At 43.8% G+C, this 18,154-nt stretch overlaps 1 protein-coding gene across 6 annotated transcripts in view; it reads left to right on the top strand.

The window, feature by feature from the left end:
* Nucleotides 1-15,762, top strand: part of STK32B (serine/threonine kinase 32B) — a 351,540-nt gene extending 335,778 nt beyond the window's left edge. For all 6 annotated transcript variants that reach the window (XM_074276564.1, XM_074276563.1, XM_074276565.1 and 3 more), the window contains 4 exons: nt 3,410-3,535; nt 7,725-7,856; nt 8,786-8,850; nt 15,082-15,762. In XM_074276564.1, coding sequence (XP_074132665.1) covers nt 3,410-3,535; nt 7,725-7,856; nt 8,786-8,850; nt 15,082-15,220 — 462 coding nt within the window. In that variant the 3' untranslated portion in view covers nt 15,221-15,762. The remainder of the gene's footprint in view (nt 1-3,409; nt 3,536-7,724; nt 7,857-8,785; nt 8,851-15,081) is intronic.
* Nucleotides 15,763-18,154: the final 2,392 nt, after the last annotated feature.

The raw sequence follows: 18,154 nt of genomic DNA, 5'->3' as shown, positions 1-18,154 counted from the left end.
TAGCAACATGATTTTCTCAGCTCTGTGAAAGGTAGGTTGGAAGGGGAAGCAACTAATATAAGTGTAGAAATTGGGAATCTAAGGAAGACACTTCTAGAATTGTCAAGAAGAGAGGTGATAAGGTCTGAACTAGGGTAATGACTGGTAGCATACACAAGGGGACTAATAATGGATATATTGATGAAAAAGATTCAACAAGACTCGACAGCTGGTTGGCTAGAGAAAGGACGAGTGGAAGGTGCAAATTGAGGAAAAGGGGAGTATAATGATTGTCTTAACAGAAAGAGGAAAGGAGGAGGCACGGGTTGGGGGAAGATAATGACTTCTGTCTTGGCTATGTCCAGTTTCAAATACATACAGGACGGCCAACTGGAGACATGTCATGTGCTATTGGTAAGAAGGGACTATAGGACAGGGGAAGGACTAGGCATCTTTGCAGGTCTTGGAGTCACCTGCATGGAGACGCCCATTTAGCTCAGAGGAGATGATTAGATCACTGAGAAAAGAAGACAGTCCAGGAGGGAACCCTGGACTAGACCCACAATCTGTCAGTAAGCATTTATTAGGTACCAAGAATTGTGCTAAGCTCTGAAGATACAGCTCTTCTGGTCCCCAGGATTCCCATTCTCTTTTTTTTTAAATTTTTTTATTAATTTTTATAATTATAACATTTTTTGACAGTACATATGCACAGGTAATTTTTTTTACAACATTATCCCTTGTACTCCCTTCTGTTCCGAATTTTCCCCTCCTTCCCTCCACCCCCTCCCCTGGATGGCAGGCATTCCCATCCATATTAAATATCTTATCGTATATCCTAGGTACAATATATATGTGCAGAACCGAATTTTGTTATTGTTGTTGTTGCAAAGGAAGAATTAAATTCGGAAGCTAAAAATAATCTGGGAAGAAAAACAAAAAAGAAAAAAAATGCTCACAGTTCACACTCATTTCCCAGTGTTCCTTCTCTGGGTGGAGCTGATTCTGTCCATCACTGATCAATTGAAATTGGATTAGCTCTTCTCTGTGTTGAGCATATCCACTTCCATCAGCATACATCCTTGTACAGTATCATTGTTGAAGGGTATAATGATCCCCTAGTTCTGCTCATTTCACTCAGCATCAGTTGATGTCTCTCCAAGCTTCTCTGTATTCCTCCTGCTGGTCATTTCTTACAGAGCAATAATATTCCATATTCCCTCCTTCATATACCCTAATTTACCCAACCATTCTCCAATGGATGGACACAGGATTCCCATTCTCAAGGAACATTCTATCAACAAAGGAGACAATATGGAAACAATTATGTACAAAGAAGCTATAGATAGGATAAAGGGGAGCCCAAGTGTTGAAGGAGATCACAAAAGACTGCTCAGAGAAAGTGGCATTTTAAATGGAATTTGAAGTCAGGAATGCTTGACTAGTGACTGGCAATAAAGAACTAAAAGTTTATCATATATTTATATGATGTTATACATAATAGATTTAAAATTCATGTACAGTCAACATTTTTTCCTATTCTGCTAAGTTAGGGAAATGCTTGTTTAATTTTTAAATTCAAAAAAAATTAAGACTTTTTACTAAAGATACAATTCTTCTGTAAATGTCAAAGGCATGGGGAATACAAAATCTTTTAAAAAATTTACCTAGAAAAGAAAAGAAATCCTGGGGAAAATTTCAGTAAGCAAAACAAAACAAAACAATGAATCCTTCATTCCTCTTTTGCATATAAGAACCTATTTTCACACATGAGCCATACCAGTGTACTCTTCTATCGAATTTTACAGTTACAAAGCACTTTCTCTATTAATGACTCAAGTAAGTATTTACAGATATTATTATACACATTTTCACATTAAAATGCACAGGTATACCACTGGTAATGTGTGGAGTACATACTATGCTGGGAACTTGGGAAAATAAAAAAGTTTAAATAAGACACAGTATTTGTCTTGATGGAACTTACAGTTTATTAGGAAAACAACTTCTCATCTTTATGAATTCGGGAGGGGGGAATCATAAAGGGCTGGGGGAAAGGAAAGTTTCATGGAGAAAGTGCCATCTAAGATGAAGGGAAAGGAGTAAGAATTTGGCAAAGACTTTTTTTCTAAAAACAAGAACACCTAGTGCATGCTGGGCCATCGGGAATCACATTGGCTTTTTTTTTTTTTTTTTTGCCAATTGGCTTTGATGACTGGAGGAGAGAGTGAGGCTGACTTGTGCAGCTCTGCCTCACTGAAATCGAATTCATGTCCAAGTGAGAACATCACTCTTAAGATGTCACTGGTCCTCCTTGAGAACAAAGGATAAATAACCAGACTTTAGCAGGCAAAGAATAAGAACGTGTATTTAGCAGGTATGGGAAATAGCACACACCTTGACAGAAATGAGACAGAAGCACAGAACAGACGAGCTTATGTGAAGGGTTCTGGCATAAAATAAGGCTGGAGAAAGGCAGGCTAACAGTGGGCTATAGAAGGCTTTGAATTCCAGGCAAAGGAGTATGAATTTTATTTGGTAGATAATGGAGAAAATGGAAGAGTTTTGGTGTGTCTGGTTTTTATTTTGTTTTATTTAGCAAAGAAAGGTTAGACAGCCCCTGTGACTTCCTCACAGTCCCAGAGCTCTTATGGATGGATAGTCGGGACCTTCAAATTCCAGCTTGCATATTACACCAGCCATTGGTGAGAGGATGTTGTTTTAGATACCTAATATTTTTGAAAAGGTATTATATTAGATAATCTGTCTCTTAAGTTCTCTTTTAGCTGTGGGGGTTTTTAAAAATGTTTTTTTCCCCTAAATTCTGGGATCTTAGAATCTAGAGCTAAAAGAGATTAGTATAACCCTTGGATTGTACACATGAGATGATACTGAGATCAGAAGGCTTTCAAGATCCCCCAGAGAGTAAATGGCAGAACCAGGGTGCAAACACTGCTTTGTTTGTTTCTTTGTTTTTTGACTCAATTCGGGTTTGCTCATGAAATAAAATAGCCACATTTGTCCTGTATATCTTGTTTCTATATAGTGCTCTGTCTCCCAGATTAAACCATGAGTTCTCTGAAACTAGATATCATCTTTTCTTTTTCTTTGTATTCCCAGCACTTAAAACAGTGATTGGCGCATAGTAGGTGCTTATTGACTGACTGATTTGCTTTATAACTTTCTGAATTTCTCTCCTCTGGATTACAGTTCCTTAATCTGCTAATTGGGCTGAAATTATTTCCTGTTGAGTCAAAATGAATTTCTGAAAACATGTGGCCTACCTCACAGAGAAGGACCTAAATTAATGAGCGATATTGTAATATGCTGATTACTCTCTCCCCTTAAATTTTGGGATCATCACCAGATTTTGAACCGGCAGACACAGGAAGTGAGGGAAATGCTTTCTTTTTCCATTTTGAATTCACAGCTTCTCACGAAAGATCCTGAAAGCCGTCTTTCCAGCCTTGTAGATATTCAAAGCTCTCCGTATTTAGCCGACATGAATTGGGATGCTGTGCTGGAGAAGGCAATGACTCCAGGCTTTGTACCAAATGTGAGTTGATGTTCCACTGCGTCCCTCATCCCAAAAATCCCTTCCATTGCTCATTCTCCCTCCAATTTTCTAGACTATCGGAATTGTAATATCCCAAAGTTCAGTAGCACCTCAGAAGTCAGAGATACTATTTTAATTAGCATCTGAAAAAGTAGAACTGCCTCTATAGCACCATGGAAAGGTGTCATCCAGTCACTGCTTGGAGATTTCTGGTGATGGGGAACTCATTCCATCTAAGGCAGATGATTCTACTTTGAGATAATTCAAATTATTAGGAAGTTTTTATAGGGATATGAAATATGCATTTCCACCTGGCGTTCTCTTGCTGCTCTTCAGGGCTTATGAGATTAAGTCTCTTACCTTTGATGAACTTTTAAATATTAAAATTAAGCAGACATTTATTGAGCACCTACAATGTTCCCAACAAGGGAAAAAGCAAAACCATCAGTGGAAACTGATTTTGGAGTCAGTAATATTTGTGCAATTTGTTCAAATTCTGCCTTTAATACAGACCATGTGACTTTAGGCAAGTTCAGTGACTCCAAGCAACTCTTTGAGACTTTAAACTGAAGAACAGTAATTGATCCGCCCCCACTAGAGGGAATTTCTTCTATATGAATTCCAGGAAAGGAAAAAGGGGGAGTAAAGAAAAGAGGAGGGGTGAGGAAATAAAAGAAAGGAGAAAAGGAAGAAGAAGAAAAAGGAAGGGAGAAGGGGAAAGAAAGAGGAAATGGAGGGAAAGAAAGAGGGAAAAGAAAAAAAAAGAATAAATAGAAAAAGAAAAATGAGAGAAAAGAGCCTAGAGAAAAGCTTGAAAAGTGTAATGTTTTCTGGTTTGGTTTTCTTGGGGTCTCAGGGAGCAGCCTTCTTTTCAGTTCAGTAATCACCATAAGAACAGCCAGGTGTTAAAAGTCCAAATCCTTTATTGTCTCTTTCCAAGTCTGGTCTCCTTTCCTCCAACCTGGTTCTTGGAGTCCAGATCCTTTATTATCTCCTTCCTGGGGCTGGGCAGCTTTGTGGTGAGCCTTTCAGACGGGCCTTGGTCTCGGTGGAGAAAGTGCAGGAGGCCAGGCCAGCTCCCGGGAGCCTGACTGAAGGTGAAATGAATTTCTGTCTCCTTGGTTCTGACAGATTCTAGTGCACTTGTCCTCGATGGCTCTCAGTCCCTGCTTATGTGCTCCACACTGAGTATAAACCGATCATTCTATCACTAGGAAACCATTATTTGTAAGATTAAATAAATCATACTGAACCATGCTAAACTAGATAACCATTAACCCATCAATTCCACTGAGTTAGTACCTTATAGGCATCCTTGTTTCAAGTTCAGAGTTCTGGCCCATCACAGAAAAGGAAAAGGAAAATGAAGGAAGAAAGAAAGGGGTAAAGCAGAAAAGAGAAAAGAGAAGAATAGAAAATTAGGAAAGGAGAAAGAAGAAGAAGGGGAAAGAGAAAAAGGGAAAGGTAAGGCAAACAAGGCAAGGAAAAATAAGTAGAAGATATCTGCAAAGGGAGATGCAAAGAGAGGGTAGCCTTTTCTAGATTAAGTATTGCTACTTCTTTGTAGATCTTTGTAACCTGGTTTCAAATGGTCTCACCATCCATTACTTTCTCTGGTCCTCTTCCAGCTTATCAGTGCCTTTCCTATGATCTGGCACCTAAAAATGAAAGCAATAATCCAAATGGTAGCTGTCCGAGGTAGGGTTCCGCAGGATTCTAACACCTCTACTGATTTTGAATATGGTGGCTCTATTGATATAGGCTAATCTTTCATGAACGTTGGGATTCTCCTATTCCACTCTTGACTCATATTGAGAAAGTAACCAACTTAAAATGTTGAACTCCTTTAACATTTAACTGCCATTTAAAGCCATTTGGACCTGATTGGCCAGGATGGGTGGAGAGCTTCATTTCACTTTGGCTGTTTTCTGTCTCTTGTGATCACAAATGAGAGCATCTTCAATAAAAAGTAGTTCTTTCAAAGCCACAGAGAAATCTAGTCTACAAATATATATATATATACATATATATATATACATATATATATATGTATATATATATATATGTTTGTATATGTATATTTATCATTCTATCACACACTATTAGAACTGGAAAGGACCTTAGGTCTTTGGTACATATCAAAGCTTTTTAGAGCCTTAGAACAAAGCATAGATGCACAATGGCAAGATGATAAATTTGGATTCAGCAGAACTACTTAATTTGAATCTCAGCTCTGCTATTTAGCTGTGTGACCTTGGGCAAATAATTAACTTCTCTGAGCCTTAGCTCTATACTTATAAAATGGGAAGATTGGATTTAAATGGTTTCTTACATTCTTTCTCATTTCAATCTGGAAGAAACCGTATTGAAATTGGAAAGGACATTATAACAGCAACAAAATAAGTAAGACCCAGAGTGAACCTTACAATGTAAAAGATTAGAAGTTAAAGGAACCTTAGAAAATAAATGGATTGTTAGATAGGAAAGGATCTTTGTATATTATCTATTAATGGATCCCTTGCTTTAGAGATGAATGAACTAACCTTCAGAGAGGTGACAGTAACTTACACACTTTCCCAGAGAGGAAAAATAAGAATTAAATTGTTAGGTTACATATCATTTCCTAAATAGGAATACTTGATATTTTCAAGATGCTATTCTTTTTTCTGGAGCTTTTGTTTTCAAAACAGTCATTCCATGAATAGCTCCTTTTTCTGTAGCAAAAATAGATTTGGCAATAGACAATTGCTTTGCAAGTGTCTGGAATCATCCTAGAAAGGACCTTCGATTTCAACCCATTTTACAGAGAAAGAAACGAAGGTACAGAGATGTTTCCTTTCCAGTTCATTTTATACATGAGGAAACTGAGGCAAACATGGTCACATAGCTGGTAAGTGTCTGAGGATGTATGTGAACTTATGAAGGTAAGTGTTCCTGACTCCAGTCTCAGTGATCTTTCCATTGCACTACCTAATAGCCCTTTTAAAAATATAGAAGTTAAATTCCCTGGTCTAGTTAAGGCTGTGATTTAAACCCAAGTCTTTTCATTCCAAATCATATCTATTTTCTATCGCATTACCAAGGAGGAAAGGATATAAAAGGGCCAAGAAAGGAAAGAACAATGATTGGGAGAGAAAGTTCACGAGTCAAAGTATAAATTTAGAGGACTTGAAGTTGTCCCGAGGATGGTGGGGGGAGTGGGGTGACAGAGAGAAGATTAGTCTAATGTTAGACAAAATTCAGATCTTGCCTCTGACACTTGTCATTCTGAGCAAGTCACTCAATCTTTGACAACTTCAATATTTCTTATCAGTGACTTGCCCAGGGTCACAGCTATCAAGTGTCAGGGATCTGGAGTTAAAATCAGGTCTTCCTAATTCCAGGCTGGGGCTCCATCCACTGAGTTCCAATGGGAGCTCAGATCTTCCTGCCTCCGGGTCCAAAAGCTCTCGCTCTTGTGTCACCTACTTCCTGAGGGATCACACTTGTTCTGTTTGGCCCTGAGGATAAATCCAATTTCCCCCAGTTTAAAGAAAAACTTCCTAGTAGTTTATCTCTTCTAGAAGTGGAAAGGATTGCCTCAGGAGATCGTGCATGCCTCTTCATTGGGGGAGTCTTCACTGCAGAGCCCAATGTCTTAGAAGGAAGTGACTTAGAAATGATTCCTATTCAGCTCAGCCTGGGATGTCCCTTCCAGCTCCAAGATTTGGGGATGCTGGGCTTCCAAGGTGGAGCTCTTTCCATGACAGTCCACTGTCGGTACCTTGCCTGTGTCTCTGTTGACTAAAGCAGCTCTCTCTGGGCCTCTTACCGGCCCATTTCACTCCCTTCTGGCATTGAAGTCATGGGGACTTCTATTTTCAGTGACGGCCCGAGTCACTAAAGAATAACTCCAGTTGTTCTAAGTGTCCCGAGTCCGCCAGGGCCCGGTGCTCGCTCAATCTCGGATGGGCTTTGCCAGTGGATATTAGTGGAGTAAAGGCGGGTGTCCCAGAGGTGATGGATTCTCCTTCCTCACATTTTGAGTGTGAAAGCTGGAGGAGAGCTCTTATTGTCTAGTTAGGGTCCATTTGGCCATTTTCAGGACACTGTAGAAAGTTCTCAGAACCCTCTCCAGGAGCACCTCATTGAAACTCAAAATTTAAGGTTTTTAAGAACATTTTGTGTTTGTTTTATGCTTTGGCAACAGAAGGGGAGGCTGAATTGTGACCCAACTTTTGAACTAGAAGAAATGATTCTAGAATCTAAACCCCTTCACAAAAAGAAGAAGCGGCTCGCCAAAAACAGATCCAAAGATGGAGGAAAAGACAGCTGTGTCTTGGTAGGTGCTGGGTTCTGGGGGTGGAGGGTAGGGTCCCCTTTATTCCTTTTTCAGATAAGGGTCCAAGACTAAGAGGGCCTTGACGAGAACAAAGTTGATTGTTTTGGTCAGTTCATGGGGACGTGTCTAGAGCAGTCATATGCCAAGCCATTTGCCAGAATTGTCTATCAATAGCCGCCAGTATTAGAAGAGGAAGCTGTGTTGTCTGTTCCCTCAGTTTTTACTTCATGAAGGCGTAGGATCAGACCATTCACAAACTGTTCCACTTGGCCATTGCGCTTCATTGATGGATTCTCATTGAGAGCACGGATGACCAACCTGCCGTTGTGACATTAAACAAGGGGAACATTCAAAGAATTGTGTTGATGCTGTGGTGAAAAGTAGCATTACAACTTTTGAGGGACAAATGTTTTGCAATGTAGAAGCATATAAGGGTGCTCATAGTCAACAAGAAGAGCTCAATCCCCCCCAAAAGAAACCCCAGTTTTCATGGCAACAACATTGGAATCATTTTTGCCATTGAGATAAACGTCTTGTCTCCATTCCTGACTGTCACTCTATATCACACAGGGCTAGCCATGGATTTGGATGTCATTAATGAGGAATAATTTGGACCAAATGGCAAGAGATCACAATCACCAGCAGTAGAATTTCCCTGTACTCTCTAATTATTTGAAATGAATATGTAGTCAATAAAAAAATAAAAATAAAAAAAGCAGTCAAAGGTCCTTAGGTCCTCAGAACCAATTTAGAAAACAATCATCTTTTAAAATCTCAAACTCTGGCCCAGTTCGTTCATTCATTCCCTTGAAACCATCTCTTATTTGAGTCAATGATGAATTCTCTCTTCCCCGTGGGTTCCTGTTTTTGTCTCCATGATTGTTTTTTCTTTTTCTTTGTTTCATTTATGATCAACGTCTTCCTGAAAGAGTGGACACCTACAGCAGTGTTTAGAAACAGTGAGGAAAGAATTTATCATCTTCAACAGAGAAAAGTGAGTATATTCTGGAGCTGCCTGTTCTACTTCACATAATTAGAGGCTGTCTGCAATGACCAAGTTATTCCCGCTGTGGGTGGGGAGGGCAGGCGGCAAAAGGTGGGAGAAAGGAGAAGGGAAGAGTTTTGTTTACCCTGCAAATATTTCATGCTGGTGGTGTTAGGAAACGGCTGAGGAAAAAGAGCAAGAATGGAAGGAGGAAGTGGGGAGCTAGTCACTAATCTCCTCCTGGAAATTGCACATTGGCAGCTCCATTCTGGGTTTCCTGAAAAGTGGCCCAAAGTCTTTGTTCTTCCATAAACTCATTATGTGACTTTAAATTAAGTTGCTTCAATTCAATCCATCAAGCATTTATTACGTGGCTACAAGACATTGGACATGCAGAGAGAAGAGTCCATGATCCGCCAGTTTCCTCCTCTATGAGATGAGGTCGTTCACTAGGATTTTAGGAGTCTTCCAGGCAAAAAGAATGAGTCCAAGTTTCCACGATAAGGAATTCCCAGATGTCCAGGTGGGAGATGAACAGGTCCAAAGCAAGAGAAATCATTAACAATGAGCATGATGGTTCCATAAGTAACTGCAGGATTCTAAATACTTTTCTTGCAAACAGCACTATGAGATATGTAAACTCATTTCATGCCTGGGAAAACTGAGGCTCAGAGAATTTAAATGACGCCACCCAAGTCTCATATTTGCTAAGCAGGAGAGACTGGATGGGAGCCCAGACTTTCTCTAACCAAACTCTGCGTGATTTCAGACCCCCATTATGTTCTCTAGATGCAAACTAGGTTGGAGAATAAGGCTTAATATCGAAGAAGGAAGGAATGCATAAGCCCAGAAGCATTTCACTTGAAATACGTCTCTTTGCCAGGCATAGGCCACCGGGTGGCCCAGTGGATGGACTGCTGGCCCTGAAGTCAGGAAATCTGCTTTAAATGTTTCCTTAAACATTCATCCTCTAGGTGACCCTGTGTGTCTGTTGCCTCATTTATAGAATGAGCTGGAGAAGGGAACGGCAAACCAGCATGTTGGCCAAGAAGAGCCCAGATGGGGTCACAGAGTCACGCAGAAGTGACTTGCCTGCATGGCCTGGTGCCCCCCACCTGTAATTCTTGCTCTTGGGGCAGCGGTTTGTTGATCTCGCCTCTGACAGCTTCAGATATTGCTGTGACATTTTCAGTGTGAACATTGATACCGCAGAAATCAGCCACTCTGCAAGTCCTGATTTCAGTGTTGTGTTGATTTTCCAGACTTGAGAGTGGTAATAAATTCAGATTAAGCTGAAAAGTGTGTGCATACCTGTTGCCCCTTGTTACTGGGAACAACCCCTGCACTTCCAATATGGGCAAAATGAGGAAATCCAGGCTTAAAAATAGGCCTTCTAGGAGAGGCAAAAAGAAGAGTGGGCTTTTCCACACTTCTCCCAGCTTCCCACTGCTATCCAGGGTCATGGGGTACGTGTTTTAGTTGAGTGCCTGGATATTTGAAACAAGGACCTCCCGACTGAAATACATTAGTCTCAAGGACAAAGTTGTGCTACTTAGCAGACCTGTAATCTGAACTCATCACCCACCCGTGGTAACTGAGCCCAACACATTTCCCTGCCCCATTAGCTCTCTCTTTTAAAAGTGTTCATTGAAAAGAAGCACTTAAAAAGGTTTCTGGGCTTCTTGTGTTCTGGTAAATACCCACCTTAACTCCTCCTGCTCGGCTGCTCTTAAGGGAGAGGTCAGATTGCTTTCTTGCAAGGCATTTCTTAAATTGTTTGAAAAAAGGGCATTTTTTCAGGAACCAGCTATTGATGGTAAGTTGGTATCAAAAAAAGCCCTGAACTAGGAACTGCAGTACAAAGCTTTTCATTCTGGCTCCAATATTCTTTTGTTATAACAGTGCAAGGGACCACTTCAATTCAGTAATCACTTATTGGACTCTGTACAAAGTCCTTGCTAAATGCTAGTATCAACGATTAAACAAACAAGTCAGTATGGTTTCTTGCTTAGGGGAAATAACTTACAATATAGGAGGGAGGAGATGATGAAACCTATACATAATTAAATAGAATGTAACAAGAAGCAACAGGGGAACTCTGGATAAAATCGTATTAGAAATATGAGGAGGAGTTCCTGGGCTGTCCCCCTATTCCTGGAACATTCTCCCTTCTTACCTTTTACTCTGGATTTCTTCATGTTTCTGCTAACTTCAATCTTCTTCAAGAAGTTCTTCCCAGACCTCCTTAAGCTTAGTGCTTTCCCTGTGAGATTATTTCCAATTTGTCGATAGCTGTTTGCATGTCGGCTGAGCACCCAGTAGAGCTCTCTGTATTTTCCCTGGCCTGTTCCAGTGTGGGTTATGTGGCCCAGAATCCCATCTTTCGGGGGCCTGCTGGGTCATGACCAAATTTGACAAAGCTAAGAAGATAACGGTAACTCATGTTGCTTGTCTCAGAGGAGAGGGGCTTTCATCATCGCTGTCACTTAATGAAAGAATTGGTTTCTGGCCCCAACCATCTCCCTGTAGGAAATTACTTTAATCCTAGCAGCCTTTTGGTCCCCTTCCAATCCTGCCAGAGAGAGCAGCTCCTTCTGCTGACAGCATCGAGCCCGGTGCATGTTGTGTATGATAATGTGGAGCAGGCAAAGGCTTCGCCACGACTGTTCTTTTATCAAGGGAAATGGAGATATCTCAAAAGCAACAAGATGGTGATCAGAGAAAAACAATGACACTGAAAAGTTTTGGTTGGGATCAGAATATTATTCTTTTAAAAATGGGTTTCTACTTCACTTGAATTAGAACCAGGAAAGTGATACTGAAAAATCCTATCCCATTTATATATTTTTTCTTATATCTTAGTTATCTTCTTCTTGATCCCTGAGATATGGGGTCTTAATGGCATAAATTTCACTTATTCAATTCAGGGAAAATCCTTATACTTGTTCAAATAATTAAATCTGACAATTAAATGCGACAAACTTTGGTTTTTAAAAGAGGATTGGATAAAAATTGAAAGCTTGCATGTGCAACATTTTGATTTTGAAAGGACCACACTTTTTAGATTATCTCTCAATTTTCACCCCCAGGTTTGTAGGTTTAATTGACAAGAAGGATTTGGATTGCTTTGGATTGCAAGAATAACTACGAGTCTGTACTCCCTATGGTATAGATCATGAGCCCCCACCAACATACTTCTTGTTAATAACCATCCCAAGTAGAAATGTCTAGCTTTTAGCAATGGATGGCAGAAAAAGATTTACAAAGATGACAGGAAAAAAAGAGTACATAGAAATCTGTGACTGACACACACAAATACACCCAGTGTCCGTGGGAAGAATGACTTTATCACGAGCTACCCAGGAATTCACAGGCGACAAAGGTGACCCACAACTCAGGGTCCAGGAGTCCTTTCTCTCTTATAGAGTATCTCAGACTTGGTCCTCAGCATTGGATCCTCTAAATAGCTCTCTATCTACTAGTCTTCCTTAAAAAATGTCTCCTCTCTCAAATGACTACCTTCTTGTGTTTGTGTCTGTCTTGAGTGTATGCCTCTGTTTCCCAATGGATACAAGAACTCCTCAGGCCCAGTAGTTCTCATTTCAAAAATACAAAGATGTGGAAAATGGTAGAAGAAAGAAATTTCCTTTTTTCTTAGGGTTCTTCTCCACAGATAGCTCATGGCTTTCAGTCGTTCCCATTCTTGAATTTTGAATGGGGATATCAAGTCTCTCTCCTTCTCTCTCCTCCCACTCAAATCTTTCTCAGAATTCCGGTCACAAAGTCGACAAATCATTTGAAGTGTAGTCTAGTAAGTTAAGTTCCTCTGCTATGCCTGAGATAACCATCAATGGGCATTCATGGGTTGAATCAAAGGTTCTAGGAGACACAAATACTTCCTCATTTCCCTTTAATTTATAGCTAACTATGGTGCCAGTGGTAAGTAAATGGTGAGAACCAACAAAAATGGCTTTATATCTTTGTCCTGCTTTATGAATTTCTATATGAGTAAGAAGTTTCATTCCATAGGAAGAAAGAACCCATATGACCTAAACTAAAAGTTACATATTGGGACTGCCTCCTTTATTTAAGAAGGAATAAGGTATAACAGCACATTGGATTTGAGGTCAGAGGCCCTGGAGTCTTTGGATCCCATTCCAAAGTCATTTCTCTTGCTCTGGACCTTTGTTTCCTTTTATATAAAATAGGAAGATTGAGTTGGATCATTTTTTAAGATCTCACACGCACTAAATAATGTACTTTTTATGTTCCTGTATGTGTCATCTCAGACAAATCACTTATCCTGATATTTCTCCCTTTACCAATTTGCTAAACAGGAAAACATGATGTCTCCAGTAAGTCAGCATTTGCTTGTTCATTTTGGTAATTCCCTTTTTTCTCTGACTGCTGTTCATAAAAGGGACCTGAAATGAAGTGGGGTCTAATCACTGATTGGAACCATTTGTTCTTGAGAACTTGTAGGGGAGAGAAGATCCCTCAAGGAAGTCGTGCAGGAGAGTTCTCAGGGCTCCAAGGGGACTGGAAAGGGCTGAGACAGTTCTCAGGGCAGGACTGGAAAAGGGGTTGAGACATTATAGTTCCTAGAGGCTTTTGGGTGGGAAGCAAGGATCCATCTGTTCTCCTTTCTTCCTTCCTTCCTTCCTTCCTTCCTTCCTTCCTTCCTTCCTTCCTTCCTTCCTTCCTTCCTTCCTTCCTTCCTTCCTTCCTTCCTTCCTTCCTTCCTTCCTTCCTTCCTTCCTTCCTTCCTTCCTTTCTTCCTTCCTTTTTTCCTTCCTTTCTCCCTTTCACCCTATCTTTCTCTTTCTTTCTTCCTCTCTCTCCCTCTCCTTCCTCTCTCTCTTTCTCTTTCCCTCTTTTTTTCTCCTTCTCTCCCTCCTACTCTGTGTGTGTGTGTGTGTGTGTGTGTGTGTGTATATATATATATATATATATATATATACATATATATATATATATATATATATTGATATTGATATTGATATTATACTATCGGTTGTTCTCCTGGATCTGCACATTTCACTCTGCCTCAACTCATACACGTCTTTTCAGTTTTCTCTGAAACAACCGTTCTTCAGTTTTTACTCAGCATTTCCTTACACGTCGTCAGACACAAGTCAGGATGTTTGGAAGTCCGGAGCTAGGTCTTGAGTTTGCAGCTTCTGTTCAAGGCTAACTCTGGCTCCTGGTGGCTGCGGGAATCTGGTGGCTGTGTCAAGCCGCTTTGGTCTTTAGGAGCCTTCTCACTGGCTTGTTGTTTTGCGCTTCCATTGTCCTGCTCCTCTTTGATCCTAACTTATAGTAAGTCATTAAAGTGCTGCCCAAACTAGGATCATACAGGGTTATTACCTAAGAAGAGCCTGGTTTGGGGAGCAAACTGGCAGATAATCTCGTGATTCGGGAGATGATTTGGTGATCCAACCCCCTTTTCTTTAACAAATGAGGTAGCCAAGGTCCCAGGAGGACTTGTCAAAAATATCCCAGAAGCAGGAAGTGGCAGACTCAACATATGAGCCAGTTTGTGCCCTTCTCTTAATAGGGGAGAGAGCATATAAATCATCATGTAGCAAATTATATCTGCAAAAGAAAAGGAAGAACAGGTTGGGGTGGACCAGCGGGTGATTTAATAAATATCCCCTCCCGACTCCTGCGGGACCCTTCTGAGTCTGCAGTCATACGTGCCATTCAGAAGAATAGTTCCCAGGTGTACAATTTGGTTCTCAAAAGTGTGACTTTATACACTGAGAAATGCGTGGAGTTGTGTCAGGTCAGGAGCATTGAGCTTCGTAGTGAAAGAAGCTTTAGGTGTCACCATCCAGATCATCTGAGCCTAGAAGGTGTGTGGGGGGGGACACTCAGCCAGGATCCTGGTTAATGGATATCTCACCCGACAGCTTCACTGGAGCTGTAAAGAACTGCCCTTCATTATAAAACGGAGATCAAAGACCTTGATACCTGAGCTTGAGTCCCATTTCTATGACTTAGATCCTGAAAAAAAAATCATCCCTTCCTCTGGTCCTCAGTTTACATATTTGTAAATCTAGGAAATCAGATGAACTTCTACAGTTTTCTCCCATTCTATGACTCTAATAGCCCTTCATGAACTACTCAGTCCCCTTCATGCGACTCCTCATCCTGAGCACCTCCCAGTCTCAGGAACGAATCCCATGTCTTCTTCTGACTGCTGTTGTGTTCTGTACCTCTGTTCTGTATTGGTTCCAGGTTGAGAAGGCAGCAGGACACAAGTGGGCAGCTCTCTATTGGCGAAAACCACGTGACCTCCCCAGCTCACGGGAAGCTCCAGGATGGGCGAAACAACAACATCCTGAGCCAGGCCTGCACTCGGGGCTGCAGCTGCTAGGCTCCCGTGGCCGGCCCTGACCACGTCCGCGTCTCCGATCCCTTCTGTGCATGTGATGGTATCTCTTTGTGGCCCTTCCCTCCCAGCCCAATGGAAAGAGAGCCCAGGGCTAGCCCTGGAGACACTCAGTCCAGCCCCACGCGCACTGTGGGCTCTCTGTGTGAGACCCTGAGCAAAGTCATCCCCTCCGCTTCCCTCCGACTTTGGCCCCGACGACCTCTCGGCCTCCACTTTCTCCACTCTAAAGGAAGGGTTGAACAAGCGGTTTTGGGACGTCCATTCCAGCTCCAAACTCTACAATAACTTTTCCAGGCCTTCATCACCTCATCTGTCCGGTGCTGCGAAGGTCAGACATTGTGACAGGGGGGAAGACCCTTCTCCAAAGTACAACTCGCTCTGAAGCCGAAAGAACACTGGCCCAAGAACCAGGAGGACGATGGCTCTGGTCCCAGCCATTCTACAAACCCCTCTAACCCCCTCTCTTCATTTCCATGTTTGTGAGGGGGAATGAGATGAGATTAAATTACACGTAGACCCTTCCAGCACCGCCATTTAGGTTCTGTGTTGTAATGGCCCTCTGCTTTTACCATTCTAGGTTCTGTCCTAAAGTTTCTTCTTGTGCTGACATACTAGGTTCTAAGGTCCCTTCAAGCTCTGATACTCTGTGTTCTAAGACCCCTTCTAGCTCAAATGTCTTATGTTCTAAGTCCCCTTCTGGCTTGTTAGATCTCTCCCCGTTCTAGCCTTCTTTGAAAACCCAGTGACAGACGGCCCATGCGATTCATAATTCAGTTCATCCCCAGCAATTCCACCCCTGCCCAAACATTGCATGCTTCTCCACCAACCAAATCCATGCTTTCTGGTGACTCCTGGTTGAGAATCGTCTTCAGAATGTGGAATCCCAAGCTGAGACTTCGCAGTTCACATTTCCTGAGCTAGACTGTGAGATTCAGTCTCTCCACGAGGGCCCCCTCCCCTCCACGAGGGCCCCCTCTCCTCCACGAGGGCCCCCTCCCTCCCATAAGTGCCCCCTCCCCTCCACGAGGACCCCCTCCCCTCCACGAGGGCCCCCTCCCTCCCATAAGTGCCCCCTCCCCTCCACGAGGGCCCCCTCCCCTCCACGAGGGCCCCCTCCCTCCCATAAGTGCCCCCTCCCCTCCACGAGGACCCCCTCCCCTCCATGAGGGCCCCCTCCCCTCCACGAGGGCCCCCTCCCTCCCATAAGTGCCCCCTCCCCTCCACGAGGGCCCCCTCCCCTCCCATAAGTGCCCCCTCCCCTCCACGAGGGCCCCCTCTCCTCCACGAGGGCCCCCTCTCCTCCACGAGGGCCCCCTCTCCTCCACGAGGGCCCCCTCCCCTCCACGAGGGCCCCCTCCCTCCCATAAGTGCCCCCTCCCCTCCACGAGGACCCCCTCCCCTCCATGAGGGCCCCCTCCCCTCCACGAGGGCCCCCTCCCTCCCATAAGTGCCCCCTCCCCTCCACGAGGGCCCCCTCCCCTCCACGAGGGCCCCCTCTCCTCCACGAGGGCCCCCTCCCCTCCACGAGGGCCCCCTCCCCTCCACGAGGGCCCCCTCCCCTCCATGAGGGCCCCCTCCCCTCCACGAGGGCCCCCTCCCTCCCATAAGTGCCCCCTCCCCTCCACGAGGGCCCCCTCCCCTCCACGAGGGCCCCCTCTCCTCCACGAGGGCCCCCTCCCCTCCACGAGGGCCCCCTCCCCTCCACGAGGGCCCCCTCCCCTCCATGAGGGCCCCCTCCCCTCCACGAGGGCCCCCTCCCTCCCATAAGTGCCCCCTCCCCTCCACGAGGGCCCCCTCCCCTCCACGAGGGCCCCCTCTCCTCCACGAGGGCCCCCTCCCCTCCACGAGGGCCCCCTCCCCTCCACGAGGGCCCCCTCCCCTCCACGAGGGCCTCCTCTCCTCCACGAGGGCCCCCTCCCCTCCACGAGGGCCCCCTCCCTCCCACAAGTGCCCCCTCCCCTCCACAAGGGCCTCCTCTCCCCCCCCCCACCCCCGGCTCCCTGAGATTCATGTGCCAATCCACCTTGGAGAACACGGTGTCCTTGTGATGTTTGTGGAAGCTGGGACTTTGTGCGATTGCTAAATGTGACTAGAGCATCCTCTGCCTCTTGTGTCAGTGTCTATATTCGGTGTCTGTGCCTGCGGCGTGCTCTGTAGCCAACGCTTAATTCTGGTCTTAATTCTACCTGAAACCTAGTCGTGCAACATGAATGTAAACCTGCCTCATTTATTCTCCTTGCACCCAATGCCTTCCCAGGAGATGAATAAAAGGGAACGGATTCTGATGCTGTCAGGATGCCGAGGCCCCGAGGGCCCAGCTGCAGGTGAAGAAGCGGCCGACACCGGACAACACATCCGCACGATGGCTGCCCCCAATCCCGCTCTCAAGAGGCTTCTGACGTGGTGGGGCTGTGGGGGCTGGCAGGGGAGGGGAAGGGGAAGCAGCAAAGGGAGAAAGGACACGTGCCAAATGAAAGGAAAAGAGAGAGCGCCTCAGGTCCCAAGGTCGGAAATTCAATCCAGGTTCCCGGGAGAATTCGAGGAAGGGGCCGCTATTTTTAGATGGAGGGAGTCAGAGAACTCTTCACAGTGATGGGCCTGATCTTTGTGATTTAAAAGAATACTCATTTAGAGGGTTTCACCTGTTGATAAACCAAGAAATCTTTGGTCTGTCGGGGAAGCGACTGACACTCGGGGGAAACATCCGTCTGTCTTTCTCTAGGTATCCCCGCAATCGGGAAATGAGAGGAGCCTGGTATTTTTTTCTCCTTTAAACCTGTTCCCCATACACCTGGATAAATGCATGGCTGTGACTGTGATTCGTGTTTTTAGTTTGGATAGCTTTTCATCTGGAAGCCAAATCCCATTTTCACCTTTTTTTACCATGTCATTGAGGTCTTGGCAACATGACAATGG

Source organism: Sminthopsis crassicaudata, chromosome 6 (genome assembly GCF_048593235.1).
Source record: "Sminthopsis crassicaudata isolate SCR6 chromosome 6, ASM4859323v1, whole genome shotgun sequence".
Lineage (NCBI taxonomy): Eukaryota > Metazoa > Chordata > Mammalia > Dasyuromorphia > Dasyuridae > Sminthopsis > Sminthopsis crassicaudata.
This window is presented reverse-complemented; position numbering and strand designations above follow the sequence as displayed.